The following is an 18776-nucleotide window of genomic DNA, read 5'->3' as shown; positions in this document are numbered from 1 at the left end:
ACCATGGGCTCAAGAGCATCAGTTTCCAGCTACAGGTTGACAGGTTTGGAGATTTCCAATCTCACTGGAAAACTATTCTATGACTTACCAGAGGTCTACACCCAGAAAAGGATGCCTGTAAGCACAGACAATATTATCAAAGAAGAGGAATTGGCAAAGTGGCCATACTTGGATGGTGTTGATGTCCCTCGTATCCAAGCTGATGTGGAGTTGTTGATAGGCACCAATGCCTCCAAAATGCTTGAACCCTGGGAAGTAATCAACAGCCATGGAAATGGACCATATGCCATTAAAACCCTATTGGGGTGGGTTATTAATGGCCCTCTTCAAGGATGTAGTGATAAGAGGTGTGAAAGCAACCACCCCACTGCTACTGTCAACAGGATCTCCATAGGAAGGCTGGAGGCGCTACTGAATAATCAGTACAACCATGATTTTAATGAACATTCATCAGGTGACAAAGAGGAGATGTCAAGAGATGAGGTCAAGTTCATTGAAATCATGAAAGGTTCAGTAGAGCTTCAAGATAGACATTACAGCCTGAAACTTCCTTTTAAAAACGAAGAGATCTCTCTGCCAAACAATCATTGTGTTGCCAAGCAACGCATTCTTGGATTGAAGAGAAGGTTTGAGAGAAATGAGTTTCACCAGGAATACACCAACTTTCTCTGTGATGTCATCAAGGAGGGATATGCTGAACGTGTACCTGAACATCAGTTGGAACGGTCTGATGGAAAGTTATGGTATATTCCACACCACGGAGTGTACCATCCCAAGAAAGGAAGTCTTCGTGTTGTGTTTGACTGTGGAGCTGAGTTCAGAGGAAAATCTCTCAACAGTCAGCTTCTACAAGGTCCTTACCTTACCAGTTCTTTGTTAGGAGTCCTCACACGATTCAGACAAGAACCTGTGGCTGTGATGGCTGACATTAAATCCATGTTCCATCAAGTCAAAGTAGCCCAAGATGATCGTGATTTCCTGCGTTTCTTGTGGTGGCCTGAAGGTGATACAAAACAAGAGCTTGTGGACTATAGGATGACAGTACATCTGTTCGGGGCAGTGTCTTCACCCAGCTGTGCTTGTTATGCTCTACGAAAGACTGCAGAAGATAACCAGAGCAGTTTCCCTGCTGAGGTAACTGACACAGTTAATCGCAACTTTTATATGGACGACTGTCTTAAAAGTTTGCCGTCTGAGGAGGAAGCTGCCAAAATGGTTAGAGATTTGACAGCTATTTGTCATAAGGGAGGTTTCCATTTGACAAAATGGATTAGCAACAGTCGTGGTGTGTTGCTATCCATTCCAGAGGAGCAAAGATCAAAGATTTTGCATGAGTTTGATTTGGACAGAGACAAACTCCCAGTTGAGAGAGCCCTTGGCCTTCATTGGTGTGTTGAGACAGACTCTTTTATGTTCAAAATGGCACTCAAGGAACAGCCCCATACTAGACGTGGGATTCTGTCAGTGGTCAGCTCAGTTTATGATCCTTTGGGATTTCTAGCACCACTCATACTTCCAGCTAAGCTCCTATTACAGGATCTGTGTAGGAGGAGCAATGGATGGGATGATCAAATTCCCTCAGCTCTCCAACAGCAATGGATCAAATGGTTAGGAGATCTGGAAAGGGTGACAGCATTCAAAATTGACAGATGCCTTAAGCCACCAGATTTTGGACAGCCCACTCATGGTCAGCTACATCACTTTTCAGATGCCAGTGAGAACGGATACGGTACTGTAACATATCTCAGGATGCAGAACAATAGCAACAGTATCCATGTGTCTTTCATGCTAGGCAAAGTCAGAGTGGTGCCACTAAAACATGTGACAATTCCTCGTTTGGAACTCACAGCTGCCTGTCTTGCTGTTCGAGTGGACACAATGCTAAAGGCAGAAGTACAGCTTCAACTTGTGAAGTCATGTTTCTGGACTGATAGTACTTCAGTTTTGAAGTATATCAGAAACGAGGACAGGAGATTCCAAACCTTTGTGGCAAATAGGATATCTACCATTCGAAAAGCAACCGATGTCCCACAGTGGAGATATATTCATACCACGCAGAATCCTGCAGACGAAGCCTCAAGAGGATTAACAATGGATCGATTCTTGGCAAACCAAAGATGGATTGAAGGCCCTGAATTTCTGTGGAAAACAGAGGAGGCATGGCCTGTAAACAGTTTGGATTCTGACATTGCTGCTGATGATCCAGAGGTCAAAAGGGAGCTCATGGCCAATGCAGTAATCGTCAAAGACTCACCAAGTGCTATTCATCAGTTAATAACCTACTTCTCTGACTGGAGAAGGTTGAAGAGGTCAGTTGCATGGATTCTGAAAATAAGGATTCTGCAGGGCTCTGCAGGAGATGAGACACCCCTCAGAGGCCAAATGTAGTCGAGATTGAAAGACTCTACACAGGTTGTTCTTTGGTTGCTATAGATACAGGTTGTGCTAGTGGAAGAATAACACAAAACACTGCTGACATCAGAGATCCTGCTGGAGACATTTTTGTTCATTGCAGAAGTTGTTGAATGTATTAGGATGATTTGAGACATAACTAGAAGGGTATTTGTCAAAACATTCATCTTGGACCCAGGGCCGGCCCGTGGCATAGGCAGTATAGGCAAATGCTAAGGGCGCTGTCCATCCAGGGGGCGCCACAAATGGGGGAAGAAAAAAATGTAACTTCCACTATTCTTAAAACTACTTGGTGTCATGTCTTAATATGAAGATAATAAGCCCACATTAATTTAACTGCATAGCCAAGCCTGTTAAATAGGAATACTAATAATAATAATGATGACACGTTACTTTCCTAAGACGCCCCCCCCCCCCCCCACTAATTAGACTGTACCTCTTACCTGGGGGAGGATGGTCGTTTTTTAACGTGACCCCAAGGCAAGGCAAGCAATAGGTCATAACGTCCCAAACTGTCTGGTGCCCAGGGGAGGAAGAAAAGAAAAGAAGAGGAGGAAAACGAGACAAAGACAGAGGTAATGTTACAATAAAGATGATGTCATGACATTATTTGTGTGTTGCTGAACGACGATAACGTCGTTAACCATTAGCATAACATGGTTTGTTGTTAAACTGTTAGTTTTAACGCCAGTTAATGTCATGGAAGAGCCTAAGTTGTTATGGAAAATAGTAATGTAACTACTCCCACCTTACTTCCCAGCAAGCACATTTTGGTCTAAAAGACGTCTAAAAGACGTGTATCTATGGTAACCGGTGAAAAGACGTGTATCTATGGTAACCGGTGAAAAGACGTTGAAAATTGGTTGAAAAGTGAAAGTTTTTTTTACCGGCTATATGGAGACGTTTATTCAACGTTCACATAGAAAAATAGAAAACATATTTCACCGGGAATTGCTGTATAGAAAAGTCCCAGCTTATTTAGTGTGCAGACGTAGTCTATATATAGTTTCATATTTATGATATTTTATTCAACATTAAATGCTTTGAAATTACGTTTTGTTTAGACGTCATTTCACTTCCTCTCATTTATAGAAAACACGTCAATCTCTGTAGAGAGCTACAACTGAGGTAATTATCAACCGACATCAAACTAATGTGTGTTTTGTGACACGTTGATGTTGTAACCGTTTTCAGACGGTTGAAAAGACGTTCAGTCCTCATATCAACCTGTTTTTAACCGGAAATCAAACGTTGAAATTAGGGTTTGTGCTCGCTGGGTTTCCTCAGGGAAATGTGTAAATATTAGATCTAATCAGCATTTTTATTAACATCTGGTTAGCTAAGGTTTTCTTAGCTTGTAATAGTCAATCAAAATGCTATTCCTTTTCCACCCTTTTATTATAGTTGTAAGCCTAGCTGTATGTTGTATTACTGTTCATATTGTCTAAAGTGTGTTTATAGTGTTAAACATTACATCAGTGTTAAAGTGCACATAATTCATGTTATAGCATAACTTATCATTCCCACATTCTATATTATACTGCAGTTTACTACTTCTTTGCATTCTGCTAATCAGCATTTTGTTGTAATGACAATAAAATTGAATCTTATATAGTTTGCATATCAGAAAAAGTACATTGTATATTATACATGTGGCCTACAGTATAGTCTAACATCATGCATGTATCTCTTAGGTGTTCATTTATATTATTTCATTTCATTTTATTCTTGAAATCATATTTATTATTAGACTGGTGTCACATACTCCTCTTCTCTCTTCAGATGCGCTGTTGAGGTTTCTCAGTCCCACTCCTGCAAATCTTGGGCCACCTACAGCATCAAGCGCTCCTCCTGTTGCCTCCACCTCAGCAGCACCACCCAGAAGTGATGCAGCAGCATGTCACTTGTTTACACTTTTTATTTTGTGTGTATTTAAATCTTATACTTTATGTAAGCTATTTATATTATATTTCATATATTAATTTCATATTTTTTTGTATTTCTTTCCAATTTGTTCTAAGTATTTTGATTGGGCAATTGCTTTCTTTAAATAAAAGAATGTCCAAGATAAAGCTATTCAGTTTCTTGTGAGTATGTACAACAGCAGTGGAATTTACTTCGATGCAAGGGGGGCGCCACCTAAAATCTTGCCTAGGGCGCCACATTGGTTAGGGCCGGGTCTGCTTGGACCAATTATTATATTTTCATTTCAGTGTCATCAACTCACCAACCTCAGTGGCTGTGGCGAAAACTCAAAGGAACAGCGCTGAATGTCCTTCCGAGTAATGTGCGGCAGTATATTATTTCTCGAGACAAAAACATGTTTAATTATGAAAATAGATTTACATCAGTTTAATGCAGAAAGCTGAATTTAAACCTGAAATATTAAACTACTGTTAAACTGCAGATCTTCATTTTGGTTTACAGACTCATATTTCGATTTGTGCAGCAATCTTTATTATGACAAAAATATGAAAACTAATGTACAGAGCAGCATCATTGCATAACATTAAATATGACTTAAACACAGCGTTCACACAGATCGTTTTAACGGGGCTGATAGCAGTAAATATCTCTCAGTGAGTGTGAGCCGGCGACGAACAGATGAATGTGTGTTGGGTTTCGGCAGAGCAACTTGTGGAAATCCAGCTCGTGGGGTTTTCAACCAGCACACAGTCGGAGCCGACGTCGGCATCACTGCGGCCCGGCGAAGCCCCTCTCAGTCTGGAGAAAGACACCGAGCGCCCGTCAGCCCACATCCAGCGGCCCGGACCCCCAGACATACCTGGAGAATTAAGAAGAATTACACACCCACTAACACTATTCAGGTTCAGGTTTGACTCCCAGAACTAACAGATATTATTTATAAATGAGGACATTAATCTTTCACTCAGGTGTTTCACCGCGTTGTGATGAACGAAGTCACTCACCGATCCAAAATGGCTTCCTGCCTGCAAACTTCCACAACCAGGTCATATCTCTTCTGGACCGCACGCTGGTCAGACTGCTGTTAAACCTGACACAGTGAGAAATACTAATGTTACACACATACAGAGACAAATCCAGTTAACTTACTGAACTTCTGGTTTCTAAATGCAACACAGTGCTCAACATTAAACCAAAGAATTATCTTATTCAAACATTATTTAACATCGATAGACTAACTTTAAACCTGACTTAGTTTGGTAATAAAATAGTAAAAATAAAGCAAAACCCTTGAATAAGTAGGTGTGTTCAAACTTTTGACTGGTTCTATATATATATATATATATATATATATGTGTGTGTATGTGAGTCTGTCATTGGCTACTTTCAGAGACAGATTTCAGAATTAAGACCCATTAATTGGGGACAAAAGTCATGTGCCTAGTTGATAAAATGCAGATTTTTGGGTCAGTTGTTAAGGTTAGGGTTAGAGTTAGTCTCCAGGAAATGGATGTAAGTCTATGTAATGTGTCTGTGTGTGTGTGTGTGTGTGTGTGTGTGTGTGTGTGTGTGTGTGTTTTATTTACAGCTGTGAGCAGGTTTGCTCAGCGCTGGCCCAGCTGGCCACAGATGAGCTGAGGATGTAACAGCGTCTCCTGTAGTGAGTCGAACCATCAGGACAGGAGCTGCTGACTGACTTCCCCGTCTGAACAAAGACACAGTTTCACTAATTTATAACACAGAGTGACAGCGAGGGAAAGCTTTCAGTGTTCATATGAGCACCTGACTGCTGTTTTAAGACACACTTGAAAGATTGTGAACTCGTCCTTTAATGGAGAACTCTCAGTATGATGTAAAAGAGTCAAATAAAAACAGACTTCAGACTAAAATGAAAAGAAATGTGTGTGTTTGCACCTTGCGTTGGCGCAGCTCTGGCTGCTGTCTGGGAGATGGATGATCGTTTTGAGGAGTGTCTCCGACTCCGAGCTCCTGCAGGTGATGACTGTGAGCTCCACCCGACCAGCTCCACCCGACATCACCTGGCTCCGGCTTCAGCTCCTCCACCCGGAGAGGAGTCAGACTGTGGAACTGATGGAGGAGAACCAGACATTAGCATCAGAGTGTGTGTGTGTGTGTGTGTGTGTGTGTGTGTGTGTGTGTGTGTGTGTGTGTGTGTGTGTGTGTATATATAAAGTCAGAGAGTCTTACCGTCCAGACCTTCTCCTCAGGCCTCCTCTCTCCTGACAGATGGACCTGAACACCAGCACAACAATCAGACACTCACAAACGTTACAGGACAAACACACACTTTATACATACAGTAATATATTAATGCTTAGTGCTAGAAAGTGACTTTTTTATTTTAACTTGATGCTACTTTACTCAACCACATTTCAGAGGAGAATATTGCACTTTTCACTCCAGTAGTTGCTTTGCAGATCTGTGTGGAGCGATGATGAGGAGACTTTAACCTTCCTCACAGAAATGTTTCCATCATGTTTTCCATTGTTTGAGCTTTGACTGACGCTCTTTTGATTTTGTTTCACAAATACGATAAAACATTATTGCACAGTTTCAATAAACACAGGAATGCATGGAGAAATTAGCAAAAAAGAAATAAAACAGGCAAAATCAAATGTTCCAATTATTTTTTATTACAGACAGAAAAAGCTTTTAAAGTCTTTCTGTTAGACGATTCAGTACTTTTAACATTAAGTTTGAATTCCTTTACAAAATAAAACATAAATAGAAGAAACACCAACTGTTCAAACACCAACTCCTAATATTCACACAACTGCAGGGGATGAAAAAGTCAAATAATCATTCAGATTTCTGGAAATTTGTCCCTCATCTGGATGGAAACTGAAATACTTACTTTTGGTCCTGTGAGTCTGACCCTGTGCCCGGTGCTCCCAGTGCTCCCAGTGCTCCTCCCTGGCAGCTGCTTGCTGTGGTAGTGGATGTGGCTGTAGCTGGGGGCCGCCTGGTCCTGTGGTTCCCCCTCTCCGTAGTCCAGGTAGGGCCGGCGGTTTGGGACGTCGCCTCGTGGAGGATGAGGCTGGTTCTCCCACAACAGCTCCGCCTCGATGTCAGTGACGGGGTCTTCCTCAGGCTCAGGGAGGTGAGGAGGAGGAGGAGGAGGAGGAGGTGGTGGGAGTCGCTTCTCATCCTCCTCCACTCTCAGGTCGTCTGGGTCGCACCTTCCTGATGGACAGCAGAGAGGACACTGTTATTAAAAGTGAGCTACATTATGTGTGTATAGAAACAGACGCTGATGATTTATTGAAAACATGATGTGGCAGCTGCTTCTTTTTCTTCTACTGTAGATAAAACATTCACTTCTTGCTGCCACTCGCTGTCACAGGCCTCTCTGTATGAAGGCAGAATCATGTTGAGCCCACAGACTGTATAAAAGAAATGGACGTAACATCCGTGACGTCACCCATTGGTTTGTGGACTGCTGCTCGGAAGCCAATAGTTTCTAATCTAGGCAGCGCCATCTTGAAAATTTCAGGTGCATGCTGGGAAAAATAAAAACACGGATTCTACTTATATGGGCATGAGGCGGGGCCATGGGCGGAGCGGGGAGGTTGCTATGGTTACGAGGGCTGGACCTCAAGGACATTGGTCAATCAACCTGTCAATCAGGACGTAGCCACGCCCTAATGCATACCCTGCTTTATCGTCACATATAAAATCAGGGAGGCCAAAATGTCCCAAATGAACATCATACTGCATTGAAGAAGGCTTTAAACTAGCGATTGAGACCATAAACACATTTTGAAAACGTTTACTGAGGTTAGAAATCAAGTGAGAAGTTGGTGAATTCTCCATTGACTTGTATAGAGACGCTCGCCCCCTGGTGGCCTTTTGATAGAATGCAGCTCTAAGTTACTTCTCCATTGACTTGTATAGAGACGGTCGCCCCCTGGTGGCCTTTTGATAGAATGCAGCTCTAAGTTACTTCCTGGTTGGCCTCATTTCAGAGGACCAGAACTCCCCGCCTGGATGCAAACAGACCTGCTTGATGATTGTTTAGTTTATCACTGACAGTGTCTCACCTCCTCTGGGGTCGATGATCTCGACGGAGGCGGAGCTTCTTTGACCCAGGACGGCGTTCTTTGGGTTTTTCAGGGTTACCGTGAAGACCTCGTGGTTTTCCTCCAGACCGTCGTCTGTCAGGTAAATGTTCCACGTTTTCACATTCACTCCTAAAAAAAACCATCAACAGGACATCAGAACCACATTCACATTAACCCTTGTGTCATCCTCCCGGGTCAAATTGACCCCATCTCTTTTGACTCTTCCTTCCTTCCTTCCTTCCTTCCTTCCTTCCTTCCTTCCTTCCTTCCTTCTTCCCTCTTTCTTTAATTTTTCCTTCCTTCTTCCCCTCCTCCCCACTTTTTTTTGCTCCCTCCTCCTTCCTCCCTCCTTTCTTTCCTTCCTCCCTTCCTTCCTCTTTTCGTCCTCACTCCTTTTCTTCCTTCCTTCCTTCGTTTCTTCCTTCTCTCCTAAATTCCTTCCTCTTTTCATCCTTACTCCTTTCTTTCCTTCTTTCCTTCTAGAAGATAGGAAGGACAGAAGGAAGGACCTTCTGTCCTTCCTATCTTCCTCCCTCCCATCCTTCCCTCTTCCCTTCATATATCCTTCTTTCTTCCCTTCCTTCCTTCCTTCCTTCCCTCCTTCCTTCCTCCCTCCCTCCTTTCCTTCCTTCTTCCTTCCTCCTTTCTTCCTTCCTTCCTCTTTCTTCCCTTCCTTCCTTCCTTCCTCCCTCCTTTCCTCCTTCTTCCTCCGTTCCTCCCTTCCATCATTCCCTCCTTCCTTTCCTTCCTCTTTTCCTTTCCTTCCTCTTTTCCTATCTCCCTCCTTCCGTCATTCCTTCCTTCCTCCCTCCTGTCCTTCCTTCCTTCCTCCCTCCCTCCTTTCCTCCTTCTTCCTCCCTCCCTCCCTTCCATCCTTCCTCCCTTCCTTCTTCCTCCCTTCCTTGACTCGAGGACAACAGGAGGGTTAAATAAAGCAGAGTAGAACAGAGTCCAGTAGAGTCCAGTAGAATCAGACCTGGATCAAACTGGATCAGAGCCGCAGTGCTGTGAGTGAAATCTCTGCCGGGTTTAGCCGATCCTTCTTCCACCTGCAGAAACATTCAGATTCAAGTCACATGGTTCAGAAGGTTACCATGGTAACGTAATAGATTACAGATTACTAGTTACTCTGTTTAAATGTAATCAGTAATGTAACTATTTCAATGACTTCATAAAAGTAATGTAACTTATTACATTTGATGACTTTTCATCTGTTAGGGTAAATGTTCCCTCCTTCTGTCCTTCCTTCCTTCTTTCCTTCCTTCCTTCCTACATTCCTTCCTTCCTTCCCTTCATCTGTCCTTCTTTCTTCCCTTCCTTCCTTCCTTCCTTCCTTCATTCCTTCCCTTCATCTGTCCTTCCTACATTCCTTCCTTCCTTCCTTCCCTTCATCTGTCCTTCTTTCTTCCCTTCCTTCCTTCCTTCCTTTCTTCCCTTCATCTGTCCTTCCCTTCATCTGTCCTTCCTACATTCCTTCCTTCCTTCCTTCCCTTCATCTGTCCTTCTTTCTTCCCTTCCTTCCTTCCTTCCTTTCTTCCCTTTCTTCCTTCTTTCTTCCCTTCCTCCCTTCCTCCCTTTCTTCTTCTTGATGAATAAAGTGGGTTTAATTGGTACTGTGACTCCATTTAAGCCCATGTGTGCTTCTCAGACAGACAGAGAGAGGAATAAAGGCATCACAGTCAGACCTGGATAGCGACGTAAGCCGGGTCCATGCTCCTTCCGCTGCGTTGGATCTGGATCTGCAGCGTTCCCGCCGTTTCACAGGTTCTGTAGCAGGTCGCAGACAACTCCACCCGAGACCAGGACAGCTCCAGTCTGCAGGAGACACTCAGCTGAATCCTTCATATACTGAACTCAGCACACTGCTAAGATCTATGTCCTCATTTATCTTCTTTCCTTCCTTCCTTCCTTCCTTTCCTCACTGACACATTTACAGTCTTTTTAGCATCAGATTCCCTCTTAGTGTTTCCCTTCCTTCCTTCCTTCTTTCCTTCCTTCCTTCCTTCCTTCCTTTCCTCACTGACACATTTACAGTCTTTTTAGCATCAGATTCCCTCTTAGTGTTTCCCTTCCTTCCTTCCTTCCTTCCTTCCTTCCTTTCCTCACTGACACATTTACAGTCTTTTTAGCATCAGATTCCCTCTTAGTGTTTCCCTTCCTTGAAACACTAAGAATATGACCACCCAACCCCCCCCCCCCCCCAATCGTCTTTGACCCTTAGATTAGACAACCTTACATTTCGGGCAGCATGGTGTTTCCTGCCGGGTCTGTGAGGCGGAACTGGAAGCTGTCTGCCGTCACCTCCATGTCGGCCGGGAGGATGAACACCACGGCTCGCTGATCCACGTCCCGCTGGGTGAAACGACCTTTGATGTAAGCACCTGGCAGGACGAGAGAGGACAGAGTCTCAGTCTGACTAGAGACAGTGTTGACCTGCATCACGCTGCAACACGACGACTAAAGGACCGTCCACACTGAGCACGAGAACTTCTTGTAAACAGCGGTGTCCAGTACGCGCTGCATGCTCCAGCTGTGTCTGCAGCTAATTATTGATGAGCTGTTACTGCTGTAGTTTGTTGTATGGGTAAATCAAAAGCAAAGCGGCAGAGGTCAGATCAGGTGCTGATTCAGTGTGTTGATCAGAAGTATTTCAGACACTAGCTGCTGTGATGTTTCAGTATTTTAAGACCAAACTGAGCCACAGTAGCACATGTTGAAGCTTGGTGGGACACAGTATGAGCACAGATCTGCTAACTTTGTTGTGTTTTTACTAGAGATGCTCAATATTGAATTTTCTACCAATATCCGATATTCCCCAACTCTTAATTTCCGATACCGATATATTCAGGCTTTAAACACCAAAACTGTTACAACATGACATATCTCCTATTGTGGAATTAACACATTATGCCTAATTTTATTGTGATGCCCCACTGGATGCAAACATAAATGCAACATGGCTTTCCAAATGCTTTGGATAGTGACCGAAAGAACAAGATGGCGGGTACAAGCGGCTGAAATGAGCTTCCTCCGTAGGCTGGCTGGGCTCTCCCTTAGAGATAGGGTGAGAAGCTCAGTCATCTCGGAGGAGCTCGGAGTAGACCCGCTGCTCCTCCGTGTCGAGAGGAGCCAGATGAGGAGGCTCGGGCATCTAGTCAGGATGCCTCCCGGACGCCTCCCTGGTGAGGTGTTCAGGGCCCGTCCCACCGGTAGGAGACCCGGGACACGCTGGAGAGACTCTCGGCTGGCCTGGGAACGCCTCGGGATCCCCCGGGAAGAGCTGGACTGAGTGGCTGGGGAGAGGGAAATCTGGGCTTCCTGCTTAGGCTGCTGCCCCCGAGACCCGACCAGTATAAAGCGGAAGAGGACGGTGATGGTGACGGCTTTCCAAATGTAGACACTGTCTGAAATTGCTCTGAAAGTGATTAAACGATATCTTTCTCCTTTATCGTTATCGTCATAGCTGTGATGAGCACTCCTCCATCCACTCGAATTAGACCGACATTTAAAAGGGTTAGGGTTAGGGTTAGGGTTATAGTTATAGTTATAGTTATAACTTAAGTTTTTGATAAAGCTTATAGTTAGGGCTCTTTGAGCTCTTAACTTATGCTACCATAGGCTTAGATTGCCGGGGGACCCCCATGATGCACTGAGCTCCTCTCTCCTCCTCCCTCTCTCTCTCTATCCATCCATCTATATCCATTAACATTCATGTTCTATTAATACATCAATAAGCTAAACTTCTTCCCCGGAGTTGTCCGTCCGGATGACAGATTCCAGTCCCTGACCTTCTAAGCTTCATTGTTGATATTCATTGTGCTTCTCTCTCCTCTCCTTCCTCTCTCTCCTTCCTCTCCTCTCCTTCCTCTCTCCTTCCTTTCTCTCTTCTCAACCCCAACCAATCGAGGCAGATGTTCTCCCACTCTGAGTCTGGTTCTGAGGTTACTTCCTGTTAAAAGGGAGTTTTTTCTCTCCACTGTTGCTCATGTGGGAATGTTGGGTCTCTTTAAAGTTAAAACCTGAAGAGTTCGGTTTAGAACCTGCTCTATGTGTAAAGTGCCTTGAGATAACTTTGTTGTGATTTGGCGCTATACAAATAAAGATTGATTGATAGTTCTGGGCCCGTTAACAGACGAACAGCAGACCTGTGAGAGCGTTCTCCAGGTAGCCGAAGTGTGGCGGTCTGCTGATGGAGAACTCCAGCTCCTCCGTTGGGCTGTCGGGGTCGGAGGCCTGCAGGTGTTTGGAGGTGATGAAGATGCCGAAGCGTCCTCCGCCCAGATCCACCACCGTGCTGGGAGTCCGCCTGGTGGTCAGACTGGGAGGCATCCGGTCCACTCGGTCCACCTGGAGACAGCAGGAGACTTTTATTAGAAAGAACAGAACAGAGGAGCTTTATCCTTTAGTCTGAGAGAGACAATGATTCTGGTACTTTCAGTTTCTCCTCTACATTTAATTTCTTTCTAATTCATCTTCTCTGCTTGATGTTTCTGATTTTACTTCGTTGCATTTTATTTTATTTTCTCTTTTTCAGATTCAAACTTATCTTCTTGTCTGTCTTGATTAAACCCAGAAATGCAGATTTAACCCTCCCGTCGTCCTCCTGGGTCAAACAGACCCCGTCTCTCTTTTGACTGTTCCTTCCTTCCTTCCTTCCTTCCTTCCTCCCTCCCTCTTTCTTTAATTTTTCCTTAATTCTTCCCCTCCTTCCCTCTTTCTTTGCTCCCTCCTCCTTCCTTCCTTCCTTCTTTCCTTTCCTCCCTCCCTCTCTCCTTTCCTTTCTTCCTCCCTCCCTCCCTCCTTTCCTTTCTTCCTCCCTCCCTCCCTCCTTTCCTTTCTTCCTCCCTCTTTTCCTTTCTTCTTCTTCCCTCCTTTCCTTTCTTCCTCCCTCTTTTCCTTCCTTCTTCTTCCCTCCTTTCCTTCCTTCCTCCCTCCCTCCTTTCCTTCCTTTCTTCTTCCCTCCTTTCCTTTCCTTCCCTTCCTCCCTCCCTCCTTTCCTTTCCTTCCTCCCTCCCTCCTTTCCTTTCTTCTTCTTCCCTCCTTTCCTTCCTTCCTCCCTCTCTCCTTTCCTTCCTTCTTTCCTCCCTCCCTCCTTTCCTTTCTTCCTCCCTCTTTTCCTTCCTTCTTCTTCCCTCCTTTCCTTCCTTCCTTCCTCTCCCTCCTTTCCTTTCTTCTTCTTCCCTCCTTTCCTTCCTCCTTTCCTCCCTCCCTCCTTTCCTTCCTTCTTTCCTCCCTCCCTCCTTTCCTTTCTTCCTCCCTCTTGTCCTTTCTTCTTCTTCCCTCCTTTCCTTCCTCCTTTCCTCCCTCCCTCCTTTCCTTCCTTCTTTCCTCCCTCCCTCCTTTCCTTTCTTCCTCCCTCTTGTCCTTTCTTCTTCTTCCCTCCTTTCCTTCCTCCTTTCCTTCCTTCCTTCCTCTCTCCCTCCTTTCCTTTCTTCCTCCCTATTTTCCTTTCTTCTTCTTCCCTCCTTTCCTTCCTTCTTTCCTCTTTTTGCTGCTTGGCTCTCTGATAATAAATCTTCTCTACATTAACATTTATTTTGAATTCATTTATTTATTTTAATTTATTAATTTATTTTATTTTAAAAACTGCCTTGTTTAATAACTCTAATAATGTATTTTAAAGATATAATAATCATTTACACATATCTGATCTCAGTCCAGAAAGAAATCATGATTTTCTGATGTGAATAAAGATTAATATTGTTTTTCGCTGCAGTTCCGACTTCCGGCCGCTAGGTGTCACTGCAGTTCCAACTTCCGGCCGCTAGGTGTCACTGCAGTTCCAACTTCTGGCCACTAGGTGTCACTGCTGTCACGTGTAATAATCAGACCAGCCAGTAATCACAGTTATTAAACCTCTTATAATATATGTGATGTTATTTATTAGTTTTACATTTTAAACATATACTTTGATTTATTGTCTTATTCTTATTTAATTAAAATTATTCTGAATTAAACAAAAATATGAAAATTAATAAAAATATTTGTGATAATTATAAAACCAGTGAAATTATAATTTTAAACAGTTTTTTCAGAGCAGGATGATTTAATATAATTATACATGTTGGTTTTGGATAATATAAATATAATAAAAATATAAAGATTTTTATTTGAAGATTCAGTTTATCTGATAATATATATAATAGAGGATTAATTAAGAATAATATTAATTAAGAATTCATTTAAAACATTTACAGATTTATTAATACTGTAATAAAAACATTTAGTTTCAGCCCCAGATTACAGTATAAGGATAATTTAATAATAACTGAAGTTAAATTATAATCCATTTAAACAGTATATTTACATAAAGACATCCCAGTTCATCTTTCTGTAATAGTTTACTATTATCAGAGAACCTTTTTAAAGATTATATTTAATATTATATTTAGATTTATTTCTCTTATTAACTGCTTGGACGCTGATTTTATAGATTTTTATGGATTTTATTAATCTTACTGATCGCCCCCTTGAGCTGTCATTTGTTTTATAAACTGCTCTGAACATTTAAGTCTTATGTTATATTATATTTTATTTTGTTGTATTTTTTTATTAATTTATTTGTTTTTTATAATTTGCTTGTTTAAATTCTGCTGCTGGTTTTAATTTGGTTCCTCATGTGAAACATTTTGTAACGTGAGATTATAAAAGAGCTCAATAAATAAAGATTATTATTATTATTATTACATCAATTTATTAATAATAATAATTTAAGATAGTTTTTAAACAGCTGCAGTTTATTTTTATACATGAATTTATTTTTCTTCTCTGACACACACACACACACACACACACACACACACACACAGACAGACAGACAGACAGACAGACAGACAGACACACACAGACACACACACACACACACTCGGCCTTTTTCCCATCGGGCAGACTATACCTGGAACATTTTACGTCACATCTCTCAACTCTTTACTCCTAATCTAAAAATAAAAAATAAAACATATACACATCGGTCAGAGGCTCAGGACAGTCGGGCCGGCCAACGCGTTAGCCACCTGGCTGCCTGCGTGTGTGTGTGTGACTGTGTGTGTGACTGTGTGTGTGTGTATGTGTGTGTGTGCGTGTGTTCAGGTAACATGCAATGGGAGGATGGGAGGGGGGGGGAGGGGGGTTGGGGGGGGGGGGGTTGGGGGTCGGTCTTGGCTCACCTGCTGCTCTTGCTTTCAAATATTCATCAGTGTACTTCAGACTTCAGTCGGCAGCTTCACCTCTAACAACATCAAGCAGCTCGGCTAACATGAAGACTTCACTTCTTCTTCTCTGGTATTCACTTTGTGGCTTTAATTAGAAAAATATAACTGAACCACAACTAAGTACATTTACTCAAGGTACTAGTACTTCACTATAGTACAGTTTAAGGTACTAGTACTTTACTGTAGTATTTGCATGTGATGCTACTTTCTACATTTCAGAGGGAAATATTGTACTTTCTACTCCACTACATTTCTCACTGAATGGTTTAGGTCCAGAATACATGAATGACATGTTAGTAGAATATAAACCCTGCAGAGCTCTGAGATCTACTGACTCAGGTTAGATAGTTGAGCCCAGAGCTCTGAGATCTACTGACTCAGGTCAGATAGTTGAGCCCAGAGTTCAAACTAAACATGGTGAAGCAGCTTTGAGCTGTTATGCTGCAAACAACTGGAACAAACTACCAGCAGAACTGAAATCAGCCCAAACAGTGAACATTTTTAAATCCAGGTTAAAAACATTTCTCTTCTCCTGAGCTTATGATTGAACTCTTTTAAAGCACTTTACATTTTAATCTTTCATTTGCACTCTATGTCCTTTTAATGATTTTAAAGCTTATTATTATTTTATGCTGCAATCATTTTATTTATGTCTTTCTATTTTTCTGTACTTTGTTTTTATTATGGGGGGTGGGAGTGGGGGGTTAATTGTATGTTTTAAGTATGTTTTTCTGTTTGTGAGGTAACAGTGACCTTTGACCTTTGACCTCATTAAATTATATTCAGTTCATCTTTGAGTCCAAGTGGATGTTTGTATCAAATTTAAAGAAATCCTCTTTAAACATCGACTTCAATTAAATACAACGAGACAAATTGATGTTTTTATCAAAAGGCCATTAACAGTATTTTTAATTAACAAAACATTTGCTCTTTTTTGTGCATTTTTAGTAATAAAAGGAAACCGAAAAACTTGATTATTTTCCAGTGACGACTTCTCCAGCTTCTCGTCTTTCCAACACAACAAATAACTGTTTTTGAACCTTATTTTCACTTAATTGAAGTTCTGATTTAGCTCCTTGTTGCTCCACTACTAGTCAGACTAAAGCCCAGTTTCCACCGGGTCCGTCAGCGGTGCGTTACAGCTGCGCCGCGGTCACCGGAGCTGATCGGTACCACTATAATCACTGAGAGTGTCTCCACTGGGAGCGTCTCAGCTATCACTCTGCAGCATTTCTATTTTTGACGGAGCTGTTTCTAACTCGCGACAAGCTCAACAGAGCAGATTGCACAAGACAGGAAGTCAGACACTGAATCGGCATAATAAAACGTCCGTCTTTCAAAATAAAACAACCCGTGCAGCCTTGACATCAGCACAACAATCAAAGAAAATTACTAAATCAACTAAAATTGAGCAAGTTAACAAAACCAGGCCGTTTAGTTGTGCTGCTACTACAGTAATTACGGTAGACTAGCTACTACAGTAATTACGGTAGACTAGCTACTACGGTAGACGAGCTACTAAAGTAATTACAGTAGACTAACTACTACAGTAATTACGGTGGACTAGCTACTACAGTAATTACAGTAGACGAGCTACTAAGGTAATTAAAGTAGACTAACTACTACAGTAATTACAGTAGACTAGTTACTACAGTAATTACGGTAGACTAGCTACTACAGTTATTACGGTAGATTAGCTACTACAGTAATTACGGTAGACTAGCTACTACAGTAATTACAGTAACCTAACTACTACAGTAATTACGGTAGACTAGCTACTACAGTAATTACAGTAGACGAGCTACCAAAGTAATTACAGTAGACTAACTACTACAGTAATTACTGTATACTAGCTACTACAGTAATTACAGTAGACTAACTACTACAGTAATTACGGTAGACTAGCTACTACAGTAATTACGGTAGATTAGCTACTACAGTAATTATGGTAGACTAGCTACTACCGTAATTACGGTAGATTAGCTATTACGGTAGACTAGCTACTACAGTAATTACGGTAGACTAGCTACTACAGTAATTACGGTAGACTAAAGACACTCGTTCGGGTTTGATTGGGCTGCCGTAATTACTGTATTAACAGTGCAACTTCATTTTAAAAGGCAGATTTCTCTCCCAGAGCTCCGCTGCTGTAACGCTCCCGGTGTGAGTCGACACCGAGCAGAGGACGGAGCTAAACCGTGGAGCTAACGGACCCGGTGGAAATCCCCAGTAAGACTAAATAAATCTGCTGTAGTTTTAACTCTGCAGTTTGTGTGTCTCGCTCACCTGAATGTTAAACACAGCCGGCTCCTCTCTCAGCTGTCCGAACTCCAGGTATCCTCTGTTGCTCCCGTCAGTCGGCAGGAAGTAGAACCTGTCGATGTCGGCCGGGCTGCTCGGGTCGTGCTGGTAAGCCAGGTCCAGCTGGTCCACGTGGGTCTGGCTGAACCTCAGCGGCGGTGTCAGCGGGACTCCTCCCAGCAGCAGCTTGCCGTAGCGTGGTGGCTGCGTGATGACGTAGCTCAGGTTAGCGGCGGCGGTGTCGGGGTCGGTGAGCTGCAGCCGGTCGGCGCCGATCGTCTCCGTGGCGCCGTCCTGCAGCTGGAGGCCGGCGTTGAGGTGGAGCGTCGGAGGGATGCGGTCGCCGTGTTCAATGGTGAAGTGGAGCGACCCGCTGCGAGACGAGTCGCCGTTGGTGACGACGAAACTGAGAAGACAAAATTATGACAGCTGATTATAAATCTATTATTAAAGGTTGTATATGAAGCCTTTAATATGCTCTGTTCCTTCCTTCCTTCCTTCCTTCCTTCCTTCCATACTTCTTTCCTTCCTTCCTTCCTCCTTGCTTTCCTTCCTCCCTCCTTTCCTTCCATCCTTCCTTCCTCCCTCCTTACTCCTCTCCTTCCTTCCTTCCTTGCTCCTTTCCTTCCTCCCTTCCTTCCTTCCGTCCTTCCTAGACATGAGGACAACAGGAGGGATACTGAATAGATTCCCTTTTAATTTGTAATGAAAGCCTAAAAATGATTTAAAATGTTTCGTTTCATTGAAACAACCTCTCTGACTTCTGAGGTTCAGAACCTGAAATCCTGGCTGAACACACGGCTGTAAGAAATACAGACGGGGGACAAATTAAAATGACAAAACA

General features: G+C 42.8%; 1 protein-coding gene across 1 annotated transcript in view; it reads right to left on the bottom strand.

Annotated features, from left to right (window-relative positions):
* Positions 1-4960: 4960 nt before the first annotated feature.
* The window catches only part of frem1b (Fras1 related extracellular matrix 1b), a 309123-nt gene continuing 295307 nt past the window's right edge, over positions 4961-18776 (bottom strand). Inside the window, exons 24-33 of the mRNA XM_053322680.1 lie at positions 17918-18338; positions 12566-12767; positions 10657-10801; positions 10106-10235; positions 9397-9469; positions 8400-8549; positions 7235-7542; positions 5925-6043; positions 5343-5428; positions 4961-5197 (exon numbers count right to left, since the gene is read on the bottom strand). Coding sequence (XP_053178655.1) covers positions 4989-5197; positions 5343-5428; positions 5925-6043; positions 7235-7542; positions 8400-8549; positions 9397-9469; positions 10106-10235; positions 10657-10801; positions 12566-12767; positions 17918-18338 — 1843 coding nt within the window. The 3' untranslated portion in view covers positions 4961-4988. The remainder of the gene's footprint in view (positions 5198-5342; positions 5429-5924; positions 6044-7234; positions 7543-8399; positions 8550-9396; positions 9470-10105; positions 10236-10656; positions 10802-12565; positions 12768-17917; positions 18339-18776) is intronic.

The sequence above is a fragment of the Scomber japonicus genome, chromosome 7 (assembly GCF_027409825.1).
Source record: "Scomber japonicus isolate fScoJap1 chromosome 7, fScoJap1.pri, whole genome shotgun sequence".
Classification (NCBI taxonomy): Eukaryota; Metazoa; Chordata; class Actinopteri; order Scombriformes; family Scombridae; genus Scomber; species Scomber japonicus.
This window is presented reverse-complemented; position numbering and strand designations above follow the sequence as displayed.